Genomic DNA, 27717 nt, shown 5'->3' on the forward strand with positions numbered 1-27717 from the left:
GATCACTTACAGGAAGTGCTATTTAAGCACTTGCTGCATGTAGCACCATGAGTCAAGGAGTCCTGGGACCCTCACTGTTCCCACAACAGGAAAGGTTCCTACCTCAGTGCCTTTGTGCAAACCCTTATCCTGTCCAGGTTCCCTCATAGCCCCTTCCACAGACAAAAGCTCTAATCATCCCCAAAGACTTTCTAACACTGAACATCCAACAGGACACCAGTCTACTTAGATTGTAAGCTGTTGGAGTGCAAAGTCTTTAAGTCACCTCCGAATCCTCTATAAAGCCAAGCCCCAGCTGTATGGAAGGTATAAGGATTTGTTGGGCTGAATTGACCACCTACTTGTCCACCTAACCTGATCTTCCTTGTCATTGGTTACCTTGTGGCAGACTGCTGCTTATTCCTTAAATCCATTCTCCCTTTCTTCCCTAATTAATAGTAGCTAGCACACATGGCTTCTCAGAGACTACCTAAGCCTCTTCTGCAGTTAGGTGTGGCCAGCCATGTCAACTATCTTCAGGCCAAGAGAATGGGTCTTCTGAGTCTTGGACATAAAACATTGAATATGTCTCTTTTTCCTTTCTGAAGACTGAAACATGGATGTGGAAGTGACCCAGCTTTGACAATTCAATAGCAATAGCAGCCTGGAGAATGGCAGAACAACAGATGGAAAGAACCTGGATTACTGGATGACTTCATGGAATATAGCTAGCTACCTACCTGCTCCGAACCAACTTCTGTCTCTAAATATCACATGAGAAAGAAATAGGCTTTTGTCTTGTTTGAATCACTATATTTTGAGGTCTCTTAGCCTATATCCTAATACATTTTCTTCTAAATTGTTTTATAACATTTGGATGCTACTTAATAATGATATAATGATGCAATTAAAAAGCTGTTTTGTCCTTACCCACAGTCCTAGCCACTCACAAGGAAGCCACACCTCTTGTTAAAGGTGCCATATCTTTTACCTGTTTCCATACTTTCTGAATGCTAAGGACTTTACAAGCATATTCCATTTAATTTTCACAATAACTCTACAGGGTATCTACCCTTATTTACTCTCATTCTACAAATGAGAGACACTTGTAGGGTGGCTCCGTCAAATGTTCAAGTTCTCAAAGCTGGGAGGTAGCAGAGAGGATTTGAAATTCAAGTCTGTCTGACTTCAGAGCCCATGTGGTTCACCACTGCCAGAGAGTCACTTCCCAGTCTCCTGGGAGGTCTTCTATGCCACCCACATAAGGATCTTGTTATAGTAATTTACTGTGCTCCAGTTTCATTATATTTCCTAATGAAAATGCAGCAAGTGACTCAACAGAAGAAAATCTGTTTGAAAAGGAAAATCATCTCATTGCTCCTTAATTTCAGATTGAAAGTTAGGATGTTCAGTCATCTATTCTAGAGTCAGGGGAGTACGTTCTGAATTTCACTGCTGTATTTGTTTGATTCATTGACTTCTGGAGAAGCTTGTGGTGGGTCAAAGAAGTCAACAGTGAGCAGCTCAACTTATGAGAATGAGTACAAAGGGGACAGTCATAAGACAAGTTAAAATGCCTTTGAGAAACAAAAGCTAGGAACGTGTGGGAGGGTGTTTGACTTTGGTTCTTTTGTTGCTGGTATTTGTACACAAACCAGGGGATCATTTGACTGCTCTGATTTGGCTTTCCACACAGTCTGGCACTGGGATGATGGGATCATCTAAGACTGAATCTTTAACCCCTGAACCTGACATTTATCAAGCCCTTATTACAAGCAGAATACTCTGCTTTTGCTTTAGTTGTGGTATAAAGAAGACCCATGTGAATGATTGAAATACATGGAAAATAAAATAGCAATGAAAGAGAAAAGACAAGTATAGTCACAGGCAAACAAAGAAATGGTACAATTAATCGGTCTTAGGAGGCTAGATGAGGGAAGACCCCTTGTGTCTTGGAGTTACCTGAGCTGCCCTAGAGAGAGGATGGGCTTGGAACTGGTAAAGAAATGAACAATGATATTTTATGTGGAAGCAAGTGCCTGAGCAAAGAGGCCATGGAGGTGGGAGAGGTGTAAGCAAGTTCAGAGAGTAGTTGGTGAGGAAGGAGAGCTGACCAGAGTGAAGGATCCATGTCTCAGGGGATAGTAGGATGAATATAAAGCTGGGAAAGATGGGTCAAACTAGGATGAGAATCTCTAATTGCACAAAGACGTTTCCATCTCCCTGCTAGTTGCACTCACTCCTGATAGCTTAGGAAATCCCAAGCTCTGATGTGACCCCACAGGCTCCTCCCACAACTGTTGACTATTTATTCATCTATGCTGGTTCCCAGAGAGAGAGTGTGGGGGGGGCCCACCTTCTTTCAGTCTTAACTCCTCATAGATGGAAGACTTCCAGAGAAATGATCAGTCTGTCCTTCTACTTCTCTACTACTATGAAAAAAATAAATAAATAACTGACATAGTCAGCGGTGCAAAGGGAAGATTCTAGTTATTTCCAATTTCATCTTACCCAGGCCTCCATTTCTCTGTGGTGATCTTTGTATTAAGTGTCCTTCTAGAAAACCGCCATTTCATCCAAAGTACTGGCCTACACTTAACCAAGCAGGAAATTTCACGTAACATAGGACAACTGAGTAAACATTTTCAGGAAAAATAAATTCCCCAGGGGTTGTTAGTATTTAAGGCTCTAAAGCTCTAGTATGAATTAATTATAGCTCAATATTCATCAACTGACAAGTCTGGTGGTCTTAACTGTGATAAAAAGAGAGATTATTGAAAAACCAACTTGCTTAATTCACTATTTTCATCCAAAGTTGACCCTAAAAATGGTATGTTTCTAATGTCTTCTATCAAGATCCTTAGCATGACTCCTCTCTTTACTTCCTCATTTCACCATAATAATTTAGTTAGAAAGAAGCTGGGATAACGTTAGTGCTGGAATTGGGTAGGGAAGTGTAGACGGGTGGGGAAGTGGGAAATTGGGGGCTCAGAAATGACAACGCAGCTGGCTGCCTATAGGAACTATATCAAGGGGGTTTTGTTTTTTCTGTTTTGGTTTATTTTTTTTCAGAAGAAATCACTAGGAAATGAATGGGCATTGAGTCACATCAAAGTTCTCCATCTGGTCTGTTGAGTGGTACCAGTCCATGATAAGATTTACTTTACTTTGAGATGGAACAGATTGTTCTGATGCCCCAACACATATCCTGTCTGTCCCATCCCTGATATCCCTGATTTCAGGCATCGCTGAATACAGCTGAATGATGGATGGTTCCGCGCAGGTTCTGACTCACTGCTCTCTGACCATCTCTCCTCAAGCATGTGATGCTTCTGTGCCAGGGCTCCCCCAGTGCTGAAGGTTGATCCCTCTCAGCATTACTTCCAGTGACCAACTTGTAGAATTTTTGCTTCTCATCTCCACAAATTTGGGGTTTACTGGATTAAAGGTCCAGTTTCCTAGCGGTAAATGCTTCTACCAAAGGATTATGTTCTACTGTATCTAAAGTTATAGCTACTGCCTCGTCAGCTTGAGCTCTACCCACTGATGGACCAGAAGGCAAAGAAAAGAATTATTATATTGATGGAGTAATCAGTCATAATTACCATGAAGAACTTGAATGCTGTTACATAATGGAAGCAAGGAAAACTGTCTAGAGCTCAGGGAATCCACTGATTCTCTGACTCTTGTTACTTCCATGCCCAGTAATCACAAGGAAAAGGCAATTGCAGCAACCTCAGTCAGCTAAGGGCAAGGCAGCTGGGGCTCAGACCTATCAGGATTGAAAGTCTGAGTCCCCCAGACAAACAAACTATTGCATCTGAAGTGCTGAGTGGGGGAAATGTAGAATGTTTAGTGGATCAGAGAGATGACAAATATCAATTATGGCTTGGGATCAATGGCAGCCACAGGAACTATAGTTTGTTCCATAAAGTCTTGTATATGAAATCTTTTGCAGAGATAATAGCTGCTTCCCTGCCCAAAGGCTCAGAGTGAGTGGACTTAATGTAGGGCATGAGGGGACTTGAGCAGTGCAAGAGACAGATATTTGTAGTCTTGCCTCCCTTCTTCTCAGCTTCTCCTTTGATTTCAGCCATAGATTGGGTAGAATTGTGATTGGGCTTCGACTCACTTCATAGTCAATGATTCACATCAAGGGGAAGTTTGCTTTCTGACCTGAGATAACTCTGATGCTCCAGATGGCTGAGGCGGGGAACTCACTTAGCCCACATGCATTCGCAGCTCATAGTGGAAGAGAGCTGACAACTGTCAACCACTGGGGATGAAAGCAGATGGATTAGTCTTGTCACCCGAAGTCCTTTGAGTAAACATCTTAGAAGGCCATCTGTATACTTCTTATGCGGCCCTTGCATATTTGAGCTTCTGTTGTCCACATCAACAACTTTTATAATGTGTCCCTATGTTTGCTTTTCCTTCTTTCCTGTATTAATCTCCTAAATCTCTCACTTCTGCTCCCTGGGGGTCACCAAACACCTGCATGCCAACAAGTCCTTATCATAGGCTCCGCTTTGTCTAAGACAAATGACAAAAAGTGAACATAATGACAACATAGTGAATTTTCTATAAAGTCTAATCAGTACTAGGGACTGTCCTTTATTCTGAGATATATCCTGTATTTGCATGGTAGCAGAATAATGGCTCCCCTCAAAGATGTCCATGATCTAATCCCTGAAATCTGTGAATGTGTTACCCTACATTGCAAAAGAGTTTTGCAGATGTGATTATATTAAGGACCTTGAAATGGGAAAATCATTCTGAATTATCAAGTTGAGGTGGCAGGGAAGGCATCTAGTGTAGTCACAAGGGTTCCTAAAAGGTGGAAAAGGGAGGCAGGAGAATTAAAAGAAAGAGATGTGATGATAGAAGCAGAGGCCTGAGTATTGCAATTGTTGACTTTCAAAGTGGAGGAAGGGTCCATGAGTCAAGGAATGCAGGTAGCCTCTAGGAGCTGGAAAAACCAAGAAAATGAATTCTCCCTTAGGGTTTCTGCTATCTTGTCGACACTTTGATTAGAGCTTAGTGGAGCCTTTTTCGGATGTCTGACCTCTAGAAGTGTAGGTTAATAAATTTGTGTTGTCCTAAGCCCACGAAGTTTGTGGTAATTTGTTACAGGAGCAATAGGCAACTTATGCACAGGGTGATAAAATGACCTGTCTCTTATGAACTAAAATGACCTGTCTCTAGATGTTAGTTGTTCTTATTTAGCAAGTAAATTGTTCTTACTTGGCAAATAAAAAATTGTCAGACTTCCAAAATTGTTTGAAATTTTGCTGATGTATGAAGTTCTAAATATGAGATTCAGCATAGCCAGAGAAAGCTCTGGAAGATTTTTTTGAGGCCAGTTTTCCTGTAAAACCCCCACACCATTTGGCTGTCGGCAAAGCCAGCAAAGTGATATTCATCCTGGTGACTCAAAGCACGTGCCTGAGGCATAATGATTAATTAGATTTGGGCTGGATATTTTTTGTTTCCTCTTCAGATCCATTCTCTGCATTTCAACACTCTGTTCTGAGGTCTGAGAGGTTGATGTTTATGGAACATACCAGTGACTCTGTTGTTCTCTGACTTCTACCTGGGTTCAGCCAATGGGAGGACCCAGCAGGAGATTGGAGGGTGGGAGGAGAATGAAGTTGGAGTATTCATTCACTCAGCATCTGCCCTTTGGTGTTGCTGCAAGTGGTAGCACCCCTCTCTTGGAGGCCACAGTTCCCGTCAAGTGTGCTTTCCCTACAGCTCCCTTCTCCAGGTTGCAGTAACCTCTCCAATAGAGGTAATTGCTCCCCCACTGTTGAAGCCCCAGGGTCCTTCACTATCCTTAGTAGGTTCTCTAAATCCTGATCAGAACTTCATAAATAGTCACTTTATTATATGCTCCTTAAATGACTTGTTCTGAGCGTGCCATCTATTTCTTGCCTGAACCCTAAACGATAGAGCTAGGAAGGGCGGGCCGCTCTTACCTTGAGGGTCAATGATGGCTGAAGTAAGTTCCTTCACATCAGCATTCCAGAACTCACAGCTGAAGTTGCTGCCAGGGTGTGGCTTGAGGCGCAGAACACTAGTGACCTGGTACAGGCCCTCAGAGGTCTTTATGTGGCTTGTGTTGGCAGAAATATTGATGTTTGGCCAGGACACTTCTGCCAGGGGATAACCTTCAGCCTGGCAGGTGAGCTCTACCTCGTCTGTCTCTGGGAACTGAAGGATGCTAGTGTTTATTTTCTTGTAGGAAGCTAGACAATAAAAGAAGAAAAATAAGTAAGTCTTTCCTGATTCCTGTAGAGCTCTGAACTCAATGCCATGTGAAATTAATAAATGATCATTATCAGTATTAAGTAATAATGGCATTAATTTTTAAAACATTTCCTTTGTCTCAGATCATCATGCTATTTTACACACAATGAATTGTTTAACCCTTACCATACCACAAAAATGGCATTGTTGAAATTCATAATTTTTGTTGGAGGTAATTAAAGCTAGAGAGGTTGAGATTTTGCCCAGAGTCAAAGGGCTATTAGCCAATAACCAATATTTGCACACTGGAAGTTTGCTTCCAAATCTCAATAGTGCTTTATACCACCACACTCTGTGGCTTCCTATATTACTATAAATTATCTCACAATTAAGGACTAGAGAGAAGCAAGAGAATAGATAAATAAAACTACTAGCTAACCCCCATATCTCACTTTATTTAGAGTTTTTCTAACATCTTCAGGAGAAAGTTTTTTTTGCACTTCCCCTTTTCATCAGTTCTCTAATATTAGGAGGACAAAAAAATGAAGACCTAGCTTCTGTCTATAAATAGTCAAAAATTGGGTATATTTCTAGCACACACACACACACACACACACACACACACCCCATTCTGTGCAGTGTATGCTGAGTGAATTAATCAGATATGACTTCCTGCCTTCTGGAAAACAGATCTAAAATATACACGAGTGATACTGAGAGGACATAAGGACAAATTGTTCAGTTATCTGAGATGATAGCTAAAAATAAAGAAGTATTAACAATACATGCAGATACCAGGGAGTGTGGAAAGTAACTTGTTGAATTTTGGTGAAGGGAAGAGGGAATGAACACTAGTTTTCATTAAGTAGAAAATATTTCCTTAAGAAATAGAATTTCAATACAATCATTGAAGTAAAGAGAAATATGGCGCAGGTGTGGTGAAACTGCTCTTTTTTTTTTTCTTAAATTGTTGGGAGGCGTATCAATGGGCACAAACTTTGTGAAAAGTGATTTCATATTAAGATAATGATAACAGCCACGTGGAAAATGTCAAATACTTTATAATTTACTAAGTGTTCTCTGGGTATTGAGCTTCTATGTCCTGGGCTTTTTACATACTGTGGACGAAGGACTCATGCCCCTTGCCACAGTTTTTGCCCCTTAAGCACCTCCCCTGTGTGTCCCTATGTTATGAGTTGCTAATTTGATTAGTTATAGCCAAAGACACTCACTGGGTCTCCATTCACTGGAGAGCATGGTGACTGCACCTTCAAATGCTGTGAAAAACCTGTGACCCTCTGTTGAAGTTCTTGGTGCAGTAAAGCATTCTCTGCTTTACTGCAGGCCTCAATAAGCTCTGCCGTCTTCCCAGCTCATAGTATTCCAGCTTCTGCCTGTGACTGGGTGGGGCGGATTTTCTTATCCAGGAGTCTGGACGGATGAGTGACTTTAGGGTCTGATCTGCAAACCTGCATGCTTAGGTTAAGACGAGGGAACAGGAAACAGGGGGCCCCTCTTCTAAGTCAGGTTCTCCAGTGTAAATTACCAGAGAAGCCGCAAAATGGAGAGAGGGGAAAGGAGAAAATCACGTGTTCATCCAGTTATTAATTTAAAAACTGGAGTTCATTTCCCATTTGGTGTTGATTATTGTGTGTACAGCTCTTAGTCCAGAACTTGGAGAGGAGCGAGGGTGAGTGGCTATCAAACCTGATTCCATCCCCTTGACATACATTGTCTCATTTAAACCACACAAGGACCCTATGAGATAGGTAAAATTCATATTCCTATTTTGTAAATAAGAAAACAGCTGCAATCTGGGATAGATGGGGGGACTTGAACTCATGCCTGTCACAGCTACAGTATTCTGATTTCTGCATTGGAATCATCGAAAGAGGATAATTTTCTATGTAACTGCAGAAGTCTGGGGACAGAGCAACATGGAAGAGGGATATGTTTTCCAGGGGAACCTGGTACCCAGAACTAGTGCATGAGGAGACTCAGGTTCTGAACCAGCCTACTGAAGGGGTTGAACTACCGTGTTTCCCCGAAAATAAGACCTAGCCAGGCAATCAGCTCTAAAGCATCTTTTTGAGCAAAAATTAATATAAGACTCGGTCTTATTTTACTGTAATATTTTACTATATTTTACTTCTTTTACTATAATATAAGATTGGGTCTTATATTAATTTTTGCTCCAAAAGATGCATTAGAGCTGATTGTCCAGCTAGGTTTTATTTTTGGGGAAACACGGTAGTTAACATTCACCAGTCTCCTTGGCGCCAAATTTTGGTCTATCTCTAGCAATCAAGCACTATCTCAGTCATGCATTCTGAGTACTCACTTTATCTTTCATTCTATGTCATTTACCTATACTTCTTATCCTTTGGTGCGGTATCCTTTCATAATCATTTCATCCTATTATATCAGAGATTATTTCTGAAACTCTGGGGTCTCTGGGAGAGATGGAGGAGAATAAATGGATTCAAAGGACTAGTGTGTTGTGGGTGAGGGTCTGGCCTGCTCCCACAGGGTAGCTTGGGACAAGAAGCTAATCTTGGTGGCCAAGTTGATTGGTGATTTCAGAGGTAGGAGGGCCAGGAATCAGGAGCTGGGCTGAAGATGTATAAATGAGGGAAAATGGGAGAGATGTTCACCTAAAAGAATCAGCAAGGTTTGGGGAAGGGACCGACATCTATAGTTACACAGCCTGTTTCCACAGCCTGTTTTGTATTTGGGAAGTGGCTGTAAAGGAATTATTTTCAGTAACACCCAGTAGGGAAGCTGGATTGAGCGTAATATTCTTCAGAAAAGATGAGCAAATTTTAGAATTTCAGGTGGAAGTGATCTTAAAATTCAACTAGCCCAACCTCCTTTTCAATGAGAAATATCTTCTGTAGCAACTTTGCTAGATAACTACCTTGATGAATGTTTCACATGCACTTGAAAGTAACATGCATTCTGCAGTTGTTGGGTGTAAATTTTGTATATGTCAATTAGGTCCGGATGGCTAACTGTGTTGTTCAACTCTTCTATTTTCTTTTTTGTTTGTACAATCAGCTATAATAGAGATGAGTTGAAATCTCCAAATACGATTGTGAATTCGTTTATTTCTCCTTTTAGGTCTGTCAATTTTTGTTTTATATATTTTGAAACTGTGTGTTAGATATACACACATTTAGGATTATTATGTCTTCCTGTCAAATTGACTTTTTTATCCTTATGAAAGGTCCCTTTTTATCTTTAATAATGCTTCTCTTCTGATATTAGTAACCTGCGAGATAACTAATTTTTGGATAAATACATCTATGAATCGAAGCTCCTACTTCCAGAAGTAGTCGTTGCCATGATTAGAAAAAAAGAAAGTTAAACTCTCATTGGGAAAATCCTCCTTATGCAAGTGAAACTTTGCCTTCTGGTAGCTTCAACGATTGGTACTTGTCTGATTTAGTAAAACAAATATGGTAAGCACAGTAGTTAAAAACATGGACTTCAAAGTCTGAAAGGTTTGATGAGACTTGAGCCAAGGGCTGTTTATATGATCTCTCAAGCCTTCAGATTGCTCATTTATAAAATAGGTAAAATAATACTCATCCTTAACAGTGGTGTTAGGATGCTTAAATAAGTTAGGTGCCTAGAACATTGTAAATACTCAATTATTGTTAGTAATTATTATTAGCTCTTCCATGACAATGTAACTCTTCAGGTATCTGAAGATAAGTGGCAATACTCCATATAGTCTTTCACCTCTAGATAAAACATGCCTACTTCCTTCCTAGGACATAGTTGTCAGACCCAGGCCCAGATACCAGTTTTTGAATTCACTTTTTTTTTTTTTTTTTTTTTTGCCAATGTGACATGACCTATATTCCAGATATTAACTGAAGTGTAGTGTGACTAATAACCTCCTATGCACTGAGTACACGTTAGGCCCAACACAGGGTTTTAAGGCAGCATAAGATCCTAAGATCACAATTTTGTTAAATGAATGATCTACTGCCCAGCAAGGTTGGCTATCAGTCTCGCTTTGTTGGCCCTGAGTCAACAACTACTAGTTGTTCAGTCTGTTATAGATCCAGTTAACTATACTATTATTCAACCCACATTTTACCACTTTATGCATAAGGTATGTGCTGTGTGGGTCCTGGATCTGTTTGTCCTTGGATCTATCCCTCAATGTCTTCTCTGCCTTGAACTGCAGGAAGACTGACTTTTGAGGCTGTGTATTTCAGGCTCTTGACAGCCAATAGGAACATGAAGCGAAGACTGGAGGGCAAGAGGAAGGGAGACGTTAAGGTATTTCTCCCCCATGCTTTGTGCTATAATGGCCTCCCCAGCAATAGCCACATCTCTTCCCTGGCCCCAGCTACCACTGGACAGGCCCACTGGGGTTCCAATTTCTGTCATGTGACTCTGGCCCCTGGGCTCTATTAACCCTACCTTACCCCTTCTCCCCCAGCCCAGTGGTGGTAGCTGCTTCCTGCTATTTCTAATTGCTGATTTGTCTCCCTGTGCCCAGGTTGGCTTCTCAGTCTGTTCCATCAATAGACTTACTATTTTCTGACTTAAATTTCTGGTTTAAATAGTTTGTTTTCTTGGTTGTCTCTTACTATTTGATTCACATATTACTGGCAACTCTAGTATTTCTGAAATAAAGATAAGGTATACATAGTATTATCTGCTTTATCCTCATAATGACAGTAACTAAGGTAAAAAAATATGTATGTAGTTTTACATCACTTGGTCTTAAGAGAATCCAGGCAGGTTTCTAATAATCACTGATATAAATCTTTTAGGATTGCTCTCAATTTGCTATTAAATGGTTTAGAGCGGTATATCAGGTTCAACAGTTCATAATTCCCAGGAGCTTTGTCCGCCTTTTAAAATTCAGCATATTATTTTATTAACTCCAGCTTCCCTAATTCCCTTCTGTTTCCCCAATGGAGAAAAGACATTGAGATCAGAGATTTAGCCCCTCAGTAATTTCTTTTCGCAAATGCTTTCTCTGGGCCTAGAGGCTACATGTACAGTCATCTTTTCACTACCACATTGCTTATCTTGGGCTGTTTCCTCCCTGCGCCCTTTAATCTTCCCCTCAGTAGGGTGAAAGCCTTTCCTCTTGGAGGAAAGAATGGGAGTCATGCTGCCTCCTTCCTCCACTTCCTCGTGGGGCACTCTCTATCTTGGGCCTTTTTGTTGAAGTACTTTTGTAAGCCTCAGCTCATTCCAGGTGTTGGCTCTGCAACCCTCATTCTCATGCTTTGCCCAGGCCTTCAGGCTGGTTGGCCCTTCTCTTCTTAGTACTTGCTCTATGTCTGTCTGGAATCCTTTGCATGGGCAAGTTGTCAATTTGTGGGCTCAATTCCTGGGCCCTCCCGGCCTTTCAGAGCCACTGTATTCTTCAGCCATGCTCCCTGCCCTTCCTCAGATTACTCAGAGTCTTGCAGTAGCAACCTGGCTTTTCAGAAACTGCAGCCTCCTCTTAATGTCTCTTATAGACTCTCAAGCCATTCTACCTACTATTTTTTTCCTGTGCTTTTGAAATCATTTCTCTTTTCATTGTATTTAATATGAACTGTTGCCCAGACTGTAAAGAAGGTGCTATAAACCCTTTTCCAGGTTTATGCTATAGAGCAGGCATTGTAAGAAATTAGGTTGTCTGTCCTCTAGCCCTATTTCATTTAAGCAAATCCCAGATCTCCCCTGCTTCCTTCAGAGACCCCTGATCAGGGTACAATACTCTGAGGTCATGGTTTTCAACTTTTCTTTCTCTCTTTTTTTGCTTGCATTTCTCCTAAAAGGATTGTGATGCAGTATGCATCCCTTCACATACTGAGTTGATTCTTAAAATTTTTCATAAGTTTCTATGTTGGAAAAATATATGATGTTTAGCATTTTATACACATTATATTTTTAGTAAAACAATTATTTCACTCTTACATGTGTATCCAGTATCATCTAGATATCAAAGAAGGTGTTTTTTATATATATCACCATCCATTGAAAAACACATAACAAAAATTCTTCCCTAAGGCTCAGAGTTTTACTTTGTTTCTTTTTATTCTTTGAACCTCAGTTCTCATTCTACTTTTCTATAGGATTTTATGTTAATGAAACATGTTTGGAAGCTCTTATCGATTATCCTAGGTTTCTTTGCAACAAGAAAATACATATACCTATTGAATTTAAAATTTTTTTCTTGTGAACATAAGGCTTTAAGTTTTCAAAGTTTTCTTCTGCATTAAAATCTAACTTCCATTATTATTAGGACATGTAAAATAAAAGTGGAAAATATTATGAATATTGATAATTATTAAACATAAAAGATAAAAGCTTACTGGAAATGTATCTCTTAATGGGATGAATGGGGCTGTCTTTTGCAATTTGTTCACGAATCTGAGGATGCCTATGACTAATGGCTGAAATGAAACACAATTCAGCATTAATTCTATTTCTATTTTTCATTTTTTTTGTAGCAATAAGGGCTAAGGAATCTTGCTCATATGAATAAGTTGGTGGGGATAGAAGCAGTTGTATTATAGGAATGTCATTTCATTCTTTGAAAGATTTATGATTTATATGCCAAAAATTACTTCATCTTGTATTATCAGCTGTTAACTCTATTAGGGCCTCCTTCAGTTTTGTTGAAAGCAGAGAATTTGATACCTCCTGATTTGCAAAAGGATTTGTTAGTCATTACAGTTTGATAAGTTATCAATATTTCTAATCACTCTTTTGTTTAGGACTATGGAGGTTTTTATACCGTGGGGCAATGCACTATATTCATGATGGGTAACAGGTAGGCTTTTTATGAAGTGGGAGAAAGCAATAATAAAAGAGGAAGTGTTCTAGGGGAACCCCAAGAGCCTTGCCTGGAAGACACAGTCTCAGGCACACTCAATTTGGGGAAAGAGTACTTGGGAAGATGAAGCTCTAGAAAGGCATTTCCTAAAACTGCCTGTGCTTGTCGTAGAAAGTCTTTGTGATCCCCATATGCCCCATATAGTTTAAAGACCATTAACAATTTAAGGAATTAATTAAGATTTAAGGAATAAATCTGCTCCACATTGGAGCTACCCTGGTCTAGGTGAGGAAGTAGAATGCCTCCCCAGCAATGAGCAGCAACTCTCAGCTGCAGAGAGAAAGTGGATGACTGGCCCCAAATTCCCCAAAGACCCTAGATGCATTACAGCATTCGAAAAGAGACCAGCCAACATGGGGGCAGTGACTTAGGTGTGCAGATAGCAGAGTACATTAGGGGATCACGAGAATGTAAAGCCCTCTTTCCTCCTGTAGGTTAAACGTAGCCTAACTTCAGTGTTCTGGAGTTCCTCCCAGTTGATGCCTAGGAATGCAGTAAAGATAGAAGACAGTCACAACCCGGCTGCAAGCTTTCCTGATGACTCATGGATAGTTGGGGAATGAGGAGGTCACTGTCCCTGTAATAACTGAGGGTCTTTGAACCAAATCTCTGGACACTCCCCATATCATATGCCAGGTACCATGCTCAGTTCTTTACGCTCATTATCTCTTTTCATTTTTATAATAATCCTATGTGGTAGGTGCTATGACTGTTATCCCTTTATAAATAAAAATGTGAAGTTATGAAGGGTGAAATAACCTGGCCAAGGTCACTGGTGAAAACAATATTCACCCTCATGTCTAATCCTTTCAGTTTGTCCTTCTTTGTACCAGACCATAAAGTCACACCATTGCTGCCAAGGTCACTGACTGGTCTTTTGGGACCAAAACCCATAGACCCTCCAGAAGACAGAACAGAGAGGCCTAATGGGAAATCAGGAGAAAGCAGAGAAAAACTGACATAGTTTAACAGACCAGTCAATGACGGCTGAAAAACACAAGACGATGAACAGAGTCAAATCTATTCTTTTATAGTTGTTATAAGTCTTTCCCAAAATAACCTTTCTTAGAACAAACAAGAATTTGAAGATGCTCTTCAGATGTAGGTTCTTGGCTTATGTTGTGGTGGAGAGAGCCCTGAACCCAGAGGAATGGGGACAGCTATTGACTTAACGGGGCTCTCTCAGGCCACCCACTTCACTTCTCTGGACTCCTACTGCTTCATCGGCAATACACAAGACTTGGACTAGAGTAGTGCTTTCCAAACTTTTTAGACTGACCCAGAGTGAGGAAAAATATTTTACACCATGAGCCAATTCACACACACCCTCTGAAACAAGTTTCACAGAACAACACTCAGCCCTCCTATATGATGCCCTCGGATCTATTCTATTCTATTCTATTCTATTCATTTTGTTCATTTAATGGGGAACAAAATACCCACCTGGTTATTACTTACTAAACTGATATTTTAATCCATTAGTGGATGGCAAACCATGGCTTAAAAAGTCTGAACTGGAGAAATAAGCTATTCTGAAAGAGTAGCTTAATAAACAAGTTAGTGTTGTTTCTTGTGAGAACTGTGAATTAGGCACAGCCTTACCCTTCCACCTTTCAGGACTCATTTCCTGGCTTCCTTTAGAACCCATTTATTCCTGCAACTCTTACCCCTGTTTACCCTAGCCTCAGCTGCTTTATACTCAGATGTCAAAAGATATTTCTGAACAGGTGCTTTTCTTTTCTTTTCTTTGAAATAGCTCTGTCCCTTTAGAACCATCCTCCCGGCTTTTGCTTGAGCCTGCTTCAGGCCCTGTGCTGGAGAGATGCCTCCATGGATTCCAGTTCCTGAAACCACTCACCTTTGACTTTCAGTGTCAGGTACTTGTAGTCCCAGGCGCCCCTATGAACGATCACGCAACGGTACTGCCCTGCATCCCTCACTTGGATTCGTGGGAAGTGGAATAAGGCCTTCCCCAGGGGCGGCTTCTCCTTCAGCAAAGTGACATTGTGCAAGGATATATCGTCTTCCACCTTTTGCAAACTGGCTTTTACGTGTCCAAACTCCACACCATCTCCAGTGTCAAAATCACACTCCAGGGTCACATTGCTGCTGTAGTCTACCACGTACAGTTCCTTAGGGACTGTCACTGTGAATAAAGCTGAACAGAAAACAAGACATTCTCCCATTGTCTGCCTTCACATTTCAGTTGAGTACAGAGTGGGAGCTGAGGAGAGGCAGCCTACCCCCACTTTCCAGGAAATACCTGTCATTATCTGGGCATTCGCTCAGGCTCTTTTCTCTCCTTCCCCCTGGGCAAGAGTGGAATTCTTGATCCACTGCTCTGAGGTAGTTCTTTCCTCTCAACACTCCCCACCTGTGCAGCTGACTGCCCTCCTGCCACCTATTATCCAGGCTCATTTTCTTCATGGGGATCAAATTACACCATTCATTCCCTGCAAAATACTACTTCCTCTCACCACTGATAATAATAATAACTATCACATGTTGAGTTCATGCTATGTGTGAGGCTTCTGCTAACACATGATCACAGTTAGTCTTCCCAGGAAACCAGCAAGGTAGAACTACCCTCTTTCATAGAAACTGAAACTGAAACATGGAAAGGTTAAGATTGCCCAGTTGGGGTCAGACCCAAGTATTGCTAAATCCCAATTGCTCTTAACCACCACACCAAAGAAACCCACCGTAGAAACCTCTTTTCTGTCAACAAGGGGAAAGGAAGAGTAAGCTATTATTAAGTGTATACCTACTATGTGCCAGGAACAGTGGTAAGCTCTTTATAATTACATCATTTAATCCTGAAAATATGACCACAAAATGTGTATTATCATTACCGCTTTATAGCTGAGGAAACTGGCTCAAAGAGGTTTGATCCAGAACATACAAGTAGTGAAGTTAAATTCAGAATCAGTCAGGTGTTTGCCTTCAAAATCTGTAGGATTATAATCCACTGAAGCAGTATTTCCCAAAATGTGAAGCACATACCAGTAGAAGTATACAAAATTATTTTAGATAGGGCCAAATCAAAACCTAAAGAGAGTTGGATTATTCAGAGAGGAACGTATTCCCTCTTCAATTGTATTTCAATCCTCACAATGGATACTTTTCCACACTCTCACAATGGATATTTTTGCAACCACATTCTCACAATGGATATTTTTCCTTTTCATAAAATAGGAAGCTCCCAGGCAGATAGTAGTGTCTGGGTAGATTTTAACACTACTTTACTTTCAGTGCATTTATTTCTGTTCATATTCTCTATTCACCAGTACCAGTGATACTGGTTTTCCATTTACCACATTATACTATTTCGTTCAAAAAATAAAAACTGAGTTGATTTCAAGAATTTTATAAAAACAATAGCATTGTGCTCGCTTCGGCAGCACATATACTAAAAACAATAGCATAAAGTACAGTCAACATGGCAAAACTAATGAAGGTAGTTATGCATGAATAAAGTGTGAGAACCTGTACAAATTATACTTCTTCCATCACTGGTGAATGGATATTCATTATGACTGAGGTACAGCAAGATCTTGAAGTAGCTTCTGAATCATGACAGGAAATTAGATCAAGTTATGTTCAGTAGACCTTGCTTCATTCATTAATCAATTTAATCAGTCAAGCCAAACATTTAATAAATATTTGGGGAGGCTTCTAAGCATATGCTATTCGAGGAGTTGTTTCCATATAACATGGTTTCTTTGGCACTTTTCATCCCCTCCCTCCCCTTCCCCAGCCTATTGCAAAAAGCTCTCCAGTGCTAAGGCATTGGCAGGGTATGTAAACAGCAGCTGGCATATGTGGAATAATACAAAGCTTTTTTTTTCTTTTCCTATCTAATATTATTGTCTGTGCAGCAAAGCATAAATAACAGGATCCGTCACCCCCTCCTGCCTCCCAAAAAAAACCAAAAAAACCCAAAACATGGTATGGAAAAAACATTGGATTTAGTGACAGATGAACCTGGGTTCAAATTCTGACTGTATTGGGATTTTGGGTCCTTTGATCTTGATCATTCCATTTCACCTCTATGAGTTTCAACCTCTTCTTTGTAAAGGTACAAGGCTAATATCTACCTCTCAGAATTGTGGTGAAAACTAAGAAAAAGGGCACATGTGAAGGAGCTGATTTGAGCAAGTGACGGATAGTCAGCAAACATTGGTTCCTTTTTTTGTAGCGTGTTTTAATTCTTGGGTAAGTGGTAATCTATATATAGAATGCATGGCCCTTCATTACTAACCACAAAATTTTTTTAACCAGGAAAGCTCATTCCCTGACCATCCTAGAAAACAGATTTAACAGTGTAAGTTAATTTTTGAGTTTTCTGTTGCTTAAATGATTTGCATTGCAATTCTCTTCTGACTCAAAGTTTTCCTCCTACTAGCCTACAAGTCGTTGAAGGCAGTGACCAGGTTGAGTTTGTTTTGGTTTCTCCAATGCCTGGCACCTACTAAGTTCCAGTTAAGGTTTTGGCAAATAAATGACAGAAATGAGGAAAGGGAGAAAAGAAGGATGAGCCTAACTATATTCATTCCTGTCTTCCTCTCATCAAAATGCAACTTTCCCAAGATCACACAAATTGGCATTCTTAATCACCACACAGCACACTTGATAGGAGGTGCTGTGCACAACTTGAGATTTATCAAAATGACTGACAAATTTATGTCTTGCCTCCAACCCCTGTTTTAACCACGATTAGAACATTAACAAGCTTTTCTAACAGAGATCTATGGTAAGGAAAGGAGTTACATCTACCCAGCATTCTTCCGTGCAGGATGGGGGTGGGGGTAGGCCTATAAAACAAGTGCTTCTATGTAAAACAAAGCTAATCACACATGCATTTGTTTGGCCAGGTTGAGAGGACTCTGGGATGATATATGTGAAAAGAGATGCTGTGCTTTTAAATTTCCTATATCATTCCGTTTTGTGGAATCCAGTGAACGCTTGTTACAATTCTCACACTGGGTCTCCATAATGGGCCCCTCTTAAAGGTCGATCCCTTTAGGATGGGAATCATCTTCAAAGACTTGAGTGATTAAGTCCCTTTATAACTAAGACAGAGCCACCTGATACCAAATCCGCTCTGCCCTGAAGAATAGTATTTATTCATTTGTTAAATGTGTATTAACCATCTTCTATGTGCCAGGTTCAGGAATTTACGCTACTTTTACTCTCCTCATAGTACTTCCTTCTCTTATTTTATTACACATGCTCAAACAGAAAACTGGGAAGAGAAAAGGGGCTTGCAAGGAAGGTTAGTGGCTGACTCAGATAACAAGAATTAGTTAGAGGACTTTGGGTGTGTCTCTACTGAATTTATTTAGCAAATTTATTTATCACATTTATGCTTTCTTCTCATGAGAGGGAACGCCTGTAACTTCCTCTGGAACTCCCCATAGCATACAGCAGAACTCCCCTCTTTCCTGTCTGGGCCTTTGACAAAAATCAATTTACTGCTTGCTTTCCCCCTCTGCCTTGTACAGAGTATGTGTGTACAGAGGCTGCAGGCATCCGTATGCTACCTCTCAGACAGGTGACATTTTCCAGCTAATGGTCACAAGAGAAAAGAGCAATTAACAAACATGAATCATGTATCTGAGTAGCTCAGAAGAGCTCGAAGATTGTTATTTGGGGAGGCTTCTAAACATGTTAATGCCCTAGGATCCTTTAAAATTCAATTCTAATTCTTTTGTGAGGCCAGCATCAATTTTTCTCTTTTTTTTAAATTTCCCTGGAAGCTTTTAATGTGCAGAGATCATTGAGAACCATTGGTTAGACAAAACACTTGCATTTGCAATCATGTTTTATCTTCCTGCCATTCAAAGTGTTGTCCTCAGCTGCACCTGGGAGCTAGTTAGGAATGCAGAATGTCAGGCCCTGCCCTAGAACTAGAGAAGCAGAATCTGCACCTTAACATTGTTGGGGTGATTTGTATGCACATTAACATTTGAGAAGTAGAGTTATAACATTGTTCTGTATTTGAACTGTTAATGGGAAGTAGGCTAATAGTTAACACTTATTAAAGACAGTGAGCCAGACACTGGGCTAACCGTTACATCTTCACCTCATTTAATGTTCCCAAAACTCTGCAAGATAGGAGCTACCATCCCCATTTTACAGATGGGAAAACTGAGGCTTAAAGAAGTGATACAACTTGCCCAAGGTCAAAAAGTGTTAGCTCATGGAGTTGTAATTCAAATTCATATCTCTGTGTCTTGAAAACCTATACGCCTAACAATGCTACAGATAGGACTATCTATCCACTGGCACGTATATACAATATCCATGAATGTGATAGATATACTTCTCAGCTTTATGCTAAGGAAAAGACATTTGTTTTCTATTTTTATATGCCATGTGGTTAGTAAATCAAGCTTCAACCTAGCATTGAACTTCTGAAATTATAAGACAAGGGGAAATTGGAAAGTTTCCACCCCTGCAAAATTGTTACAAAACAAGTTTTTCTCATTCATTTGGGTTTCGTGATTAAATTAAAGGGTAAAGGACTTAGCCAGGGCATGAAAAATTCATATATACAGGTTCTTTAGACAAATTAAAGCAGCTGCCTTGAGTAATGCTGGAAACTTTTTAAAATTTTATATAATATATACATACTTTAATATTATATTGGTTCACTGAGCACACATAATTTAACAAGAGATAAGAATCTATGTAATCCAGTTAAACACACATAAGATTAGGGTACACAAAATGCTGGAGCCTTTTTGAAAGTTCTTTGGCTAACTTTGCATTTTGTTTGCAAGCAGGCATCAATGGGAGTTAGCACCTGTCACATCTCCAGGAAACGCAAAATAAATCATTTGCATTAACTCCCAAGATAGCTTCCTCTTTAAACTAATTTTGTACGTTTTTTTCCATTTAACAACAGAACCTTAAGTTTGTTCAGACTTCCTATCTAATGTACTTGAAAGGTAGGGGGCTACTTTACACAGACACAGCTTTCAGAGAACTCCACTTTCTGGTTTAAAATATAAACCTGCTCTGGACGCCTGACTCATGCACTCATCTTTGTAGGAACACTGCATGGAGACATTTCGTCTCTTAGAAATCCTTTTCCCAACCTGATTCTTCTGTTTTGTATACCTCAGGGGTCTGCAGAAGTAGTTTTTGAGACTGAAGATAGGGTAATTGGGGTGACCCAGGGTGTGGTCCCTGCCCCCCCCTCCCCCGAGTGACCTTAAGCATCACCAAGGTCATGAGCCCCCCTAGTTTTTATCCATCTTTGGAGGATGAAGAAAGAAGGAAACATCAATGAAAAGTGTGAGATTGGGGTTACTCTTTCCTCTAAGACGTGACAAAATACAAAAATGAATATTTCCCCTTAAATGTATCTGGGGTATAAGATGTCATTAGGTTTTGAAAACCTATTAAGAAAAAAATGAACTATAATGCTGCAATAATAAAAGAGTGTGAGCTATGTGGAAAGATATACACATAGATCAATAGAACAGAATGGAGAGTCCAGAAATAGACCCACACAAATTTGGCCAATTGATTTTTGGCAAAGGTGCAAAGACAATTCAACGGAGAAAGGTTAGTCTTTTTAACAAATGGAATTGGAGCAACTGGATGTCCATATGCAAAAAAAACCCAAAAATGAGTCTCAACCTATACTTCACACCTTACACAAAAATTAACTCAGGATGAATTATAAACCTAAATGTAAAATGTACAACTATAAAATGTGTAGAAGAAAGTCTTTTGGAGCTTGGATTAAACAAAGAGTTCTTAGATATGACACCAAAAGTACAATCCATAAAAGCAAAAATTTATAAATTGAATATCAAATTAAAGTCTTTGCTTTAATAAAAGACATTGTTAAAAGTGAAAAGATGAGCCACAGATTGAGAGAAAATATTTGCCTACCACATAGTTGATAACGGACTTATATCCAAAATTATAAAGAACTCTGAAAACTTAATAATAAGAGAACAACCCAATTAAAATTGGTCAAATGATTTGAATACACATTTCACCAAAAAAGATACATGGATGGCCAATAGGCATGAGAAAATATGCTTATCATCACTAGATATTAGGGAAATGCACATTAAAACCAAATGAGATACTTACACACTTTTAAAATAAATTAAACAACCATGTCAATACCAAGTGCTGGCAAGGATTTGGAACAACTGGAACTCTCATATTTTGTTGGTGGGAATTGAAAAATGGTACAGACACTATGGAAATGTATGATGGTTTCTTATAAAGTTAAATATATCCTTACCAAATGACTCAGCAACCCCTTTAGGTATTTACTCAAGTGAGATGCAAACATATGTTCCCACAAACACTTATATATAAATGTTTATAGCAACTTCATTTGTGTTGCCAAAAATAGGAAATAACCCAAAAGTTCCTAAACTGGGGAAATGAATAAACAAAATATGGTACATACATACGAGTATAGTGGAATACTACTCAACAACAAAAAGGAATGAACTATTGGTAAACACAATAATATGGATGAATCTCAAATGCATTATGCTAAGCGAAAGAAGCCAGACAAAGAGTATCTAATGAATGATTTCATTTAAATGGCATTTTGGACAAGTTAAAACTACCGTGTTTCCCCAAAAATAAGACCGGGTCTTATATTAATTTTTGCTCCATTAGGGTGTATTTTCAGGGGATTCCTTATTTCTTCATGTACAACAATCTACATATATCCAAATACAGTCATGTCATTTTCTTCTGGAACATCGTCATAACATACTAAATGCATCCATCTGGCTGACGGTCTTAACTGGGGCTTATTTTCGGGGTAGGTCTTACTTTCGGGTAAACACGGTATAAGACAGAGAACAGTGGGTAACTGGACTTAACAGCAGAGGGAGGGTTTTTTGTTTGTTTGTTTGGCAAGTGATGGAATTCTTCTGAATCTTGATTGTGGTGGTGGTTATATGACTGTATTTGTCAAAACTCATAGATATTTTTATGAAAAAGTAAATTTTACTGTGTATCAATTTAAAAATAAATATTTAAAAAAAGAATAAAAATGTTTTCTGCTAATTTTTTTAAATTAAAACTTATTGGGGTGACAGTGGTTAGTAAAATTACATAGGTTTCAAGTGTACAATTCTGTATACATTATCCATATATCACATTGTGTGTTCACCACCCAGAGTCAATTCTTCTTCCATCATCATATATTTGACCCCGTTTACCTTCGTCTACCATCCCCCTGGTAACCACCAGTAGTATGAATTTTTATTTCTTTATTTGTTTGTCCTGTTCCTTTGTGACTTTCAGTTTTATATCCCACATATCATTAGGTTCTCTACTTTTTCTGTGTGACTTATTTCGCTTAAAAGGATAATTTCAAGATCCATCCATGTGTCACAAATGGCACTATTTCATCTTTTCTTATGGCAGAGTAGTATTCCACTGTGTATATACACCACAACTTCTTTATCCAATCATCTATTGAAGGACAATTTGTTTGTTTTCAACCAAAGTGTTTTCTGCTAATTTTTACCTCAAACTTTAAACTATTATACAGATAACACAGGAACATCCACAGAACATACAAGTAAGGAAAGAGTTCATGATTAATGGTTTACTTGAGTTATACTCAGAATCAATATTCATCACAGTATTCACAATGTCTTTCAAGCATTAATCCAGAAAAAAAATTAAAATAACTGTAATTAATGTCCACCAATAGCAGACTGGTTAAATAAATAATAGCATGTCCAATGAAGTATATAAAGTCACTTAAAAATAAGGGATAGCTGTATTTCCTGAAGGGACAGGGATAGAGCTATGGGGAACATTTTGGGGAAGAGTTTATGTTGTTGAGCTGGGGCGAGTGAAGAATTTCTGGGAAGGCTGGTACAGTTCTATTTCTTGACCTGGGTGGTTACAAAAGGGTTCACCTTACAATAACATGATGCTTTACATTTATTTTATGTGGTTCTCTATATGTGTGGTATAAAGGTTTAAATGCAGAAATAATTTTAAGATATTAAATTAAGTAAAATGAATATATGCTTACCAGTGCTTACTAAAACCCACCACCCACCCCAAGAACTAGAACATTACTAATGACATAATCTACTGCCTCAACCAAAGGTATTCACCATCCTAAATACTGTGTTTATCATTCTTTTGCTTACTTTTAGCTTTTTCACATGTATATGTACATATATATACAAATATGCATATATATATATATAGTTTATAAAAAGGACATTGTGCTTATGTCATCTTCTGTGCTTGATTTTTTGTTTTTCACTCAACATTATGCTGCTAAAATTCTTAAGTGTAGCTACATGTTTTTGTAATTAATTTATTTGCATGCTGTATCATACTCCATTCTGCTAATACACAATGTATGCATTCTCCTGTTGATGGGCATTTGGGTTGCTTTGCTTTTTTGAAATGACTATCAATGCTGCTACAAGAATTATTTTTAAAACATAAAAGTAGATATTTACACAGAGAGGGCAATAAGGAATTATATTGATCCAATTCATGTATATTTGTTTTATTTTCAGTGAAGAATGCAGGTCTGGGGATGCACAGGGCAATGAGGGAAGGGAGGTCATCAGTCTGGCCACCCTGATAGCCATGGCTCCCTTTGGGCAATGGATGCTGTAGCCTGACTGCTCTCATGTCCTTTTAAAAGGATTCTTATATTTAAAAGATTACATTTTAATTATACAAGTAATACCTCTTGTAGATGTCTTTTAATATACAAGTAAATACATACTTTTTATTAAAAAAATAACACCTAGTAAACATACTAAATAAAATTTTCCTTTTTACCCTCATCCCAGATCTCTTCCCCTCTCCAGAAGTAAGCACCTAATCTGTCCTCACATCCTTTAGCTGTTTTTTTGTTGTGTTTTTGTTTGTTTTTTTTTCTTTCTTACTCAGGTTGCCTCTATAAGAAACCTTTGAAATTCATAAGGGAGACATGAAATGACAAGACTTAAAAAAAAAATCATTAAGGAAAGGTATTCTAAGTTAGGCAAGTATTTAATGTTTGTTTGAACTGTTATTACCTGCATAATATACGAAGTGTGATAAAAAAAATGGTGAATGTTTAAATAAAAGAAATTTATTACAGTAAAAGACACATTGCCATTAATCCCCCTCAAAATACTCCCCCTTGCTTCAAACACACTAATCCCATCATTTTTGCCACTTTCTGAAGCGGTTCTGGAAGTCCTCTTTCATGAGTGTCTTTACTTCATCTTCTATCATGACAACATTCCATGTCACACATCACTTCGGGTACGGCAATTTCTGTCAGATAAAAACATTACAGTGTGTCCTCATCCACCTTATTCACTGGATCTGGCACTGTGCAACTTCTGGCTTTTCCCCAAAGTCAAAATGACCATGAAAGGTAAACGTTTTGAATCAATGCAGGATGTTGAGGCAGCCATGATAGTGCAACTAAAGACACTCATGAAAGAGGACTTCCAGAACTGCTTCAGAAAGTGGCAAGAATGATGGGATAAGTGCATTCGAAGCAAGGGTGATTAATGGCAATGTGTCTTTTACTGTAATAATTTTTTTAAAATTTAAACATTTATCGTATTTTTTGATCATACCACATATAGAGAAGAATTCCAAGTTTGTAGAGAAAGTGAGATACGGTATGTTTATAGTTTCCTTTTTGTTAATTCATAAATGTAATTCATCATATGTATTTTTCGTTTTCTGAATGTCCAGAATAAACATTTAATATATGTCCATAATCAAATTTAACTCCAAAAGCCCATTCCAAAGTGGGCGCATTAGGATTATCTGCCACATCTGATTACCATCATCATTGTATCACAGTAAGGTAGAGAGGACAGTAGCTTTGTAGGAAGCTTGCCCATGTCACCTAGTAACGATGTAATATTGGGTAAATTAAATAACTTTTCTGAGTCCCAGTTTCCTCACCTGCCAAATGGTTACTGTGAACATTAAATGAGATAACATGTAAATCTCCTAGCACAGTACTTGGAATTTAATAAAGTCCTCGGTAAATATACATTCTCTTCCCTATGCATCCATTAGTATCCCTAACAGTTAGTGCCTATCTTTATTGCCTTGTGCTGTTTACCTTAGAAAGAAACGTACTTTCTCTGTAGAAAGACTCAGTAAGGGATAAAAAATGCTGCCTCTTGTTACCCTAGCTCACTCCTTTCCTAAGAGAAAAGTCAAAAAACAAAGCCAAAAAAAAAAAAAAAACAGGGTCTCAGTGTTTTTAAGTTACAAACCCACAGAAGTTACACAATTCCCAAAATCTCTCCTGAAGCTTCTAGTCCTGTCAGGGGACAGGGAACAGCCACTTAAGATCCTTCTTTTGACCCTTGGTTTTCTTATCACTTACTGGAAACTTAGAGCTCTTTTGTAGCAAGGAGGCATTTGCCCCTTTCACAGGCCTCTAAAAAATCTCAGCCCGGCAGGGTGCCTTAGAAAGGAACCATGAAGTGTTGTTTGTTTTTGTTTTAGCTAGTACCACTGGGGCAGGGCTGGAGTAAGCAGAATATTGGATGTTCTCTAAGGTTGGCTCCAAGTCAATAACTCTGCTACCAGATGAGGCTGTTCAATCCAAGGAAGGGAGAGGAACATGACTGGGTGCAGAGCGGTTTGGGACCAGCTGGAAGGGAGGAGAAAGCTCTTCAAAAGCTTATCAGGGTCAAAGAAGACATTTTTTGTCAATCAAAGGCAGAATGTCAGATGACTTCCCATGGGATTGGGGATGCTATCTTCAAGGGCCTAATCTCCTGCTCCCGCCTCTGTCTTCCTTTGTTACTTCCCGGTTTTCACCCAAAATAACCCACTCATGGTCCTGACTGCACACGTGAATCCCCCGGGAGAGCAACAAACTCTGAAACTGCTTCCTTCCTGCCCATCCACACTTTCCAGTACAAGTCCCTTCTTCAGTATTCAAAGGCATAACATTAAGGTTCATTATTCATTTAGAGGTTACGAAGACTCTGATTTTCCAATTCAAGTAATCCACATTAACATGTGAACCACCAATGGCTGCCACTCTTGCTTTTTAGAAGAGGAACTCAAATGAATATTTAATAATCTTAGTAGAATGTCTGCAAGAGACTCTTTAGAGTAACAGAGTCCTCTAGTTGTCCCCCTGACCTCTGTCTCCTCACTCTCGCTGCCAGAAGAGAAGGGGACAGCTGCTTGGCACTTCACCTTGCGGGACAAACAGCCCATGCCCTCTTGTATCAGTTCAGAGGTGCATGGTCTGAGTGGTCCCGTCTTCTTGTCACCTCCTTCATTGGAGAGTGGGACTAGATGGACCAATATTCTCAGTCCCTGTTTCTGTAAGACAGGAACAAGGGCATGCACAAGCCACCATTTTCTTTTTCTTTTTGCTCTGCTTGTAACCACCAGTAATCACACTTCTCAAAGAAAGCCTTCAGCCTAAGGACCACATTCTCATCACTGGCTTCAGGTAAGGGCCATCACAGCTCCTCTTTCTCAGGCCCCTCCTTTGTCCATTCTTACCTGCTGTCTGACGAAGCTGCGAGTCCAGGCTCAAAATTAGCAGGAGGAGGATCATATTCTGTGCCGGATCTGAAACAGACAATTGAAAGTCTCAGGGCCTTCGGCAGATTTGCTGGGTCTCACGATTTGGTACTTTGCTCACTCTTGGAACAGGGAAATGACTTGTAAGCAAATCTTTGGGTGAGACAGTGGACCAAGGTAGAGTGGAAAAAGAACTTCCAGGTTGGTTTCCTGGAGGAGAGGGAAAATAGGGTAAGAGCAAGTGAGGCACACTGTATCCATCCAAATTAGAAGCTCGTCCTCCTTTTCTAATGGACTTTTCTGAATATGAACCAATCCTCTGTGTCACCCTCACCAGTGGGTATCTGCACCTCTTTGCCTCTCCCACGAAGCCTTCCACAGTGCCAGTAGCAGGCCCTTGCAAATCAACCTTGTCCGTCAAATGAATAAACCACACCAGCTCTTCTAGCTGGACCAGACCTCTGGGAGTCAGACACTTGAGAATAGCGTTCAGTAGAACAGAGCTATATTCTCAATAAATATTTGACAGTTGACTGAGCAGGTAAAGGAGTCAAGCTCTTTTGAGTGCTGTGACTGAGTTTGCCCATCACTTGAACTACGTGTCACTCAGAGGTTTAGACAGGAAGAGCAGAGAACTGGCTCCATCCCGTGGGTGCCCACCTTGGTCCTGCTCTATCTCCTATGCTTCCACCTTTGCTCACAGGTTTTTCCCCACCCAAGGACTTCTCAGGATTGAAGGCCAAAGAGGCAGGATACATGACTGTCAGCTATTTTGTCCTCCAAAAGGCTTTGGAAACTGTATTAGCCATGGAACCATTTCTTCAAGGGAAATTAGTTGGAGCCATCCATCTACATCAGGTAAAAGCAGAGCTGCTCTGAGGACAATGGACAAAGCCAGTGGAGGACCTGGATCAGAATGACATTATCTCATTTACATTTTTAAAAATGGACTCAGCTTTGGTTACACAATAGACTATTTTTGGGAAAGAGAGTGGGTTGGGCAAGATTAAAAACAGCATGATCAGTGAAGAATGTTTTTGCAAAGATGATCATAGTTTGGATCAGAGCGGTGGGCTAGTGGAGGTAAG

The 27717-nt window shown here is 39.5% G+C and overlaps 1 protein-coding gene across 3 annotated transcripts in view; it reads right to left on the reverse strand.

Moving 5' to 3' along the window:
• The window catches only part of PDCD1LG2 (programmed cell death 1 ligand 2), a 68400-nt gene that overhangs the window by 20978 nt on the left and 19705 nt on the right, over nucleotides 1–27717 (reverse strand). For all 3 annotated transcript variants that reach the window (XM_033121961.1, XM_033121963.1, XM_033121960.1), the window contains exons 2-4: nucleotides 26609–26677; nucleotides 14946–15245; nucleotides 5958–6227 (exon numbers count right to left, since the gene is read on the reverse strand). In XM_033121961.1, coding sequence (XP_032977852.1) covers nucleotides 5958–6227; nucleotides 14946–15245; nucleotides 26609–26663 — 625 coding nt within the window. In that variant the 5' untranslated portion in view covers nucleotides 26664–26677. The remainder of the gene's footprint in view (nucleotides 1–5957; nucleotides 6228–14945; nucleotides 15246–26608; nucleotides 26678–27717) is intronic.

Source organism: Rhinolophus ferrumequinum, chromosome 12 (assembly GCF_004115265.2).
Source record: "Rhinolophus ferrumequinum isolate MPI-CBG mRhiFer1 chromosome 12, mRhiFer1_v1.p, whole genome shotgun sequence".
Classification (NCBI taxonomy): Eukaryota; Metazoa; Chordata; class Mammalia; order Chiroptera; family Rhinolophidae; genus Rhinolophus; species Rhinolophus ferrumequinum.